Genomic DNA, 6,926 nt, shown 5'->3' with positions numbered 1-6,926 from the left:
TGGTTTGTCCGTGCTGGGCTACTGCAGAAACATGGAGGTTCAAAATGGCCATGGAAGGCAATCCGGTGTCTGTAAAGAAAAACTGTTCATTCTATGGTAAAAAAAAAATCCAAACACAGCAATTCATATATTAAACTAATGAAAACATACCTATGAAGATCATATTTCATTTCTGTCTCTAATAGAGCCTCTTAATGTTACACACTGGACCTTTAACTGGAATGAAAAATGCTGGCCAAAAATGTGGGTTGATATTATGAAAATATTAAGTAATTGTAACGAAGGCTGTAACAAATAGTTGGAAGCATATTAGAAGCATAATGATAATTGTTGATAATGTTGACATTCAAATTGTCAACTTGTCTAGTCACAGCATGTTTGTTTTCACATCACCACAGTATGCATATTTGTAATATCTGCCTGTGACAAAAAATTCTAAGTATGCTAGTGTAATTGGGAATGTGCCCTTGGGCTACAGTTGACTCCAGTGACCTGGTGTGCCAGGTTCTGCTATCATGCCTGCATGGGTGCCAACCATGTGTTCTAACTCAGCCTTAATGACTCTATGCAACTAATTAGCAGATTGATCTGCATATTCCTGATGAGTGGCAGGCCAACTGGCTTAGCTTGTATGTCCAATGGGGAAACAGAGAGGCCAAAAGGGGAATCCAAATCAACTAAAAGCCCTAAACTTAAAAGTAAAGATGACCAACTATAAAGCATGTCTTATTGAGGATGGATTTTAAATAGTAAATAGGTAGTAGTATATTTTGGGTAGGATTTTCTTTAACAATATTCCAATATTAGTGTTCCTCTGTATGTGAGAACCAGAGGAGATAAACTGCTGTGTGCTTTGTCTACAAGGAGTACAGAGGAAAATGACATGGCGACACTAACTAATGACTGAGATTTGCTGCAGATGTTCTCCCTGGTCCAGTTGGACGCCTGTCTGCCACAGGTTCAGAAGACGCATGAATGCCTTCTGTTTGTGTGGGAAGCTCTATGTTGTGACATTGTTGTTAATGTTCCACAAGACAGGCCTGTAAGATACAAAACAGAACACGAGGCAAAGAAAGATGTGCCCGCTATCTACCTCAGTTCGGCAGCTGGTTGGCGGCCGTGGCCTGACCTGTGCATCGCACCCTGTAATGGCTCTGTAAACATGAGAGTGCAATACAGATGGAGGGGAGGAGGGCATACAGTAGGAGGGAAATGAGGAGAGAGGCCCATATCTAAACAGAGTCTGTATGCAAGCAAGACTAAAACTCTTATTTACTGAGGGGTCAGTGTCACTGGCTGTAAAGCAAAGAAGAAACATTTCATCGACTGCCTCCCTCTTCCCTTAACCTCTCCTCCACCCGCTCTCTCTCCATCTCCCGGAGAGAGGGGTCACTGTCATCAATGGGCTTCTTTATGATTGCAGCAGCGTGTCATGTGTGCGTCTGGAGCTCTCAAAGCTGAACTTGTTCGAATTCCTGGGCAAATAGGAATGATGTGCACACACACTGAAGCACAGGATAGGACACAGTCATAGATAGATAGACATACATCGACATGTAAACACATGGCTGCAAACATAAACACAAAGCAAATGTACACCATTGCAAAAATCTATAAAAAAAAAATCATTCATTTCAAAATCATTTCAAAAGATACATTGTCAAACAACTAATATAAGATCAGGTGACCTGAAAACTGAAAGTTGCAGGTAAACAACATGTTGTGGTGCAGTGCCTATAAGAAATCCACTCACAAACGCAATGCCTAAGTGAATGGTATGCTGTGAAAACTTTCTGAAAAAGTTTGGTTGCCAGCGTAACCGCAGTTCTCTGAGTGCGCTATCTCACCATAGGAAGCGTTTTCTGGCATGACCACACACAGACATTTCACTACTTTCTTCCAGGTTCTCCAATATATACAAGCAGGGCAGTGCTTTAGATACTTCACTGAGTTCTCAGAGAACTGGGATTACCCTTCCGAACATCGCACTGTATCTCACTATGGGAGATGTGGCCCATTCCTGAATTGCATGCTCTGATGCCCATTTGACCCAGGAAGGATTAAAACCACATATAGGCAATACACAAATACAATGAATCCACACTAAGGAAATAGTGAACCAACGAAGAGGCTGTCAAGTCAAGGCAGTAAAACCAAATAAATGTTTGTGGGGATGCCCAGCTCACAGCAGTACAAATATCACCCACAGAAATGCCCATAAACAGGGCCCATGAGGTTGCCATACCTCTGGTGGAATTAGCTGCTGGCTCCTCAGGCTGCAATCCACCGCTTTCATAAGCCAAACTAATATCATCTACTACCCAGTGTGACAGACTATGGTGAGATAGAGGTTTTCTTCTATCAGAAAAGGCCCAAGAGCTGGTTACTCTCTTCCCCCTTATCATCTCATACGCAATACACACCCGGTTGACCTTACGTGGGTGCAAGGGAGTGAAGGGACTTTGAGGCAAGGCCCAATCGACAAGTGACGCTCCAGAAGTCTAACTGGTAAGGTAGGCTCAAAGCACAGAGGATGGGGTTCCTTTTCCACAGATGATAAACCCACAAGTGGCTGGACAATGGCAGGATGCAACATCCTATACCTTGCCACTATCAGCTTACCCTGAGAGGATACGGTGGTAGACAGAGTAGCTAATGAAAAACCTTGACGGCTAGCAGTAGCTATGAACACACAAGCTCACCTTGCAGTGCTAGCCTGCACTATAAGGTGACAACACAACCGGGAAAAAAGGAACGTTTTCTCCAAAGAATAAATGAATATGTCGACACCAATAATCCATGTCCAGAGACTACCTTGACGACTGCATTGATGAACAGAAAGATGAATAATTCAAAAGTCTGGACAGCACAAGGGTCCAAGTGATGTTCACAGAAAGCAAGAAAGCAAGAATTTTGTGTAGGGGCAGGTTGTTATAAAAGGAGATGGGCTAGCCTGTGTAATTCAGATGATTGGTCTTGGTCAATTTAATTTCTATGGCAGAACTCTAGATGGGTTTGAATTTAATAAATATCACTAAACTTAACTTGTATTAATCATTGATTAAGTTACTTCCCTCTTAGTCATTTTTTCCAATTTTTGTTCAGTTAAACTATGAAAACATCAGTTTAACACTTACTGTATGTAGCAAATTGCAAGCCATGTAGAACTGTGAACAGTTTAGCAAATAATCATACTTCACTTTAGGTACTTACTGAAAGAGCTGCAAATTGTGTCCTAGGTGGTAGCAGTAGGCTGCGCAGAAGGCTCATTTCAACAGCTTTTGACCTTGCCAATTTATATAATTGTGTAAATGGAATGTAATGAAGCATAACAGGTTTATGGTTTCTTTGGAGCATCATCATATTTGGATATTAAGCAGCCAACAGTGACAACTACTCAAAATGTTTTTAATGACAGTAAGGTTTAACTTAAAGGTTTGATTGTAGATGTGATGGTTACTTTAAGTTTTAAAACTCTTGTAAGTTTTGTGGGGAGAGGGAGGGTCAAATATTGGCTGAAGAGAATAACATGCCACTGTGCCACATGACTGGTGTCTGGTTGAGTAAAGAATGTCTGACCACTCCTACTGTAGAGACAGGGAATTAACAGGGAAAAAACGTTTTGTCTCATCTGTGAAATATGAAATAATGCCTAATATGGGATTCATGATCCCAAGTAGTGAGCGGGAGGAAGGCTAAGTGCCATCTATATATACATGCCCGGCAGAACCTGCTAACATTCGCGGCTCCACAGAGTCAACAAAGTTAGCCCAGCCTCAGGGTCAACACAGTACAGTCGACGAGCAGCCTTTCCTGGTAAAGCCGAGCCGCCGGACCTTACAACTTTTTTGGGGGACCCCTGAGATAGATTAGTTTAGATTGTCTGTTAAAAATGACAAGATGCACACAATGTGTTAGACACACTAATTTAAACATTTATAAATCTGATTATGAATCATGTTTCTATTCAGCATAAAAATGTATCAAAAATGTATTGTGTGAAGAATGCATTATAGTCCAACTCTAATTTTAAGTATCGGCACTAGGATCAAAATTAGCACATTTCTCAATAATTAATAGTAACATAACAACAGACAGATTGTCTGTGTGTGTGTGTGTGTGTGGAGTGGTGGTGAGAGGAGAGGAGAGAGATTGAGAGAGGGGAGAGTGTGTGTGTCTGTATCCTAGGGCAAATATAGCAGAGCCCCCAGAACAGGGAAGCACATCAAATGATGTCAATACTGTTTATTTATTTTGTACAAAATAATTACATTACATGTATAAACTGCCAGAACAGAAGCACTTCCACTGAAGCTATAATGAGGACAGCTGTATAAATCAAACAATGTGTCTTCAGGCCAGCTTTAGAGTGAGTGAGGCCATCTAGAAACATGTCCTGCCAAACTTATGAGTGGAATACTGAGAAGATCAAAAGCTTCTTTCTTGTTCATAATGTACTGCTGAAGCGGTAAATTAGCCAGTGCCTGAGCCCAAGGCATGCGTGAAACCAGCAGCACACGTCGGCCTGGTCACAGTAGGAGGGGCATCTCTGTGTGTGTGTGTGTGTGTGTGGTGTGTGTGTGTGTGGTGTGTGTGTTGTGTGTGTGTGTGTGGTGGTGTGGTGTGGTGTGTGTGTGTCTCTGTCTGTGTTGGGGAGTTCAGGACAAAGGTTGGCAGAGGCAGGGTCTGATAAATCACATGATTCTCAACAGACCATTTCCTTCATATCCCTTCTCTATGGCTTTGATCTAATCTGAGAGAAGTGGTAACGGATAAGTGTGGGCAGGTTAGCTGCTCACCCACATGCTGTCTTTGTCATAATTGGCAGTAGTGTGTTCTAACCTACCTTCTGTCTTCTAACGGAAATGGTGGATCTACGTTGAAGGGTCTTATCCTCTGGCCTGGGATCTGAGCCTCGGGTGGAGGCCCAGTCAGAATCAGGGATAGACCTCTGAGCTGCAGCATCAACCTGCTCTGACACCACCGCCTGTAAGAAAAGAGACACAATGCAGGTGTGTTTGTGTTTGTGGCTGAGAAACGAGAAAAAGAGAGCAAGACAGACCTATGTGGTGCAGTGAAAGTGACACAGCAAATTGTGAATCCAAAGTTATGGGGACCTGGCTTGCTCGGGAGTAGGGCCTGGAATATGCTTCAAACTTATCAGACTTCATAGTAATTTGACACAGTATGTTCAACGTGTCAGATTCAACCGGATCGATGTTCTCATGTAGGTAGAAGTAATGATCCATAATCTGTGACGTATCATAATGCCTTGAAAATATTTTTTATGGTGCTTACTGCATGCTAGTGCCAGCCTTACCAAACCAGGTTATAAACAAAGGCATTAACATTAAGCTGACAGGTTCCTACTCAATGTTCACAGTTTTTATTGGCTGTTGGCCATTATTAGAAAACCAAAAACATAAAACAAACAAAAAGAGAAACCAAACAGCCATTCAGTCACCTTCTGTGTTGGAATTAGTCTTTGAAACATATCAAAATGGTAAATTAAGCAGGTAATATTATTACCAGAATTGAATTAACAGCAGTTGTCAAAATCAATTCAGAGTTTTAAGTTCAACAGACTAACCCTTGCATACTGGATGTCCGAATGATATTTTCATAATGCCGAAGTCAACAACCACATGCCATGTGGCAGTGGGACAGCTATCTACCACCTCCAGAATTATGGTGAGTGTGCATCCATGGCCCATCTATTTATCAGTGTCTATTAGCCAGTGTCGTAGCAGCATCTGCACACCTCAGCACACAGCAGGGACTACCAAAACAAACTAAAGGGGACAAGGATAAAGCAGACGGCCCACCAACAGAGGAGCAGGTTGTGATGCACACACACATCCACTAATGAATGCACTCACACACGTACAATCCCATAATGCAACCGCTCAAGTATTGATTTTATTATGTCCATGTCACTTAAAAGTGACATTCTATCTTCACACTTTTGCTGCTTCTGTTATGAACAGTTAAGCCCTTTATGGATGTTTGCGTGTTCAGAAAGGGTGGCTTTGAGGGACAGGATGCATTCTGTTTTAGAGACACATTTACTCTAGAGTCAAAGGGCATATACAGTATATACACTTTGTATAAGCTTAGTTAATGCATGAGTCCTTTATCTTGAAGTTAACACTCCACCACCTTACTGCATATATTCTCACCTTCCTTTTCTTAAATCCTTAATAAAAAAGTGTGAAACACAAAAAGAAATCATCACCTGCTGCTATCAACAACACTTCTACTCAACACATCAAATCAATGCCTTTAGAAAAACAGAGGCCTTCACAACTCTGTTGTACAGGGAGGCCCGATACTGAAGAAAACCGCACAGGATGTCATCACCTTTTTTCCAATGAGTCCTGATTGCATTATCAGAAACCTGGCATCTGGGCGTGACCTTGTTAACTGCCAGGGTAATCAACTTTAACCAAAGGGGAGGAGAGGGGATGATAAATTATTAGTGAGGAAGATTTTGTTCATGTTTTATTAAATTGGCCTGTCAAAGGGGGTTGGTCAAATTATCTGGGGCCTCGTTTATTGGAGGCCGGCCATATTGGCGCATCTGTTACAATTATTTATAATTTCTAGGCAGTCAGGAGGACGGACTTGGTTTTTCGGCATCAGCTACATAAAGCAATTTAGAAATTAACTGATGTGGGAGTGTCTGAGGTTTTTTCCCTCTCACAATCTCTCTCATCCCCATCCTGATTTTCATCCAGCAAAAAACAGAACACTGTGAGACAGTAAAGGAGTAAATATGTAAAAGGGAAAAAAATAAACATATCACAAGCACCTTAATGGAAGCAATAGGCAGGAAGAGAGCAGGAGATTGAAAGAGAAGAAGTGAGCATGCAGGTGCAGTGAAAAAAAGAGCAAGCGATGGGGGGGGGGGGGAGGGGGGGAAGGGG

General features: G+C 41.9%; 1 protein-coding gene across 1 annotated transcript in view; it reads right to left on the bottom strand.

The window, feature by feature from the left end:
- cntln (centlein, centrosomal protein) overlaps window positions 1–6,926 on the bottom strand; it is an 83,858-nt gene that overhangs the window by 57,247 nt on the left and 19,685 nt on the right. Inside the window, exon 10 of the mRNA XM_035659411.1 lies at window positions 4,847–4,987. Within this exon, the coding sequence (XP_035515304.1) occupies window positions 4,847–4,987 (141 nt within the window). The remainder of the gene's footprint in view (window positions 1–4,846; window positions 4,988–6,926) is intronic.

The sequence above is a fragment of the Morone saxatilis genome, unplaced genomic scaffold (genome assembly GCF_004916995.1).
Source record: "Morone saxatilis isolate NCDOM2014 unplaced genomic scaffold, NCSU_SB_2.0 Contig17, whole genome shotgun sequence".
Classification (NCBI taxonomy): Eukaryota; Metazoa; Chordata; class Actinopteri; family Moronidae; genus Morone; species Morone saxatilis.
This window is presented reverse-complemented; position numbering and strand designations above follow the sequence as displayed.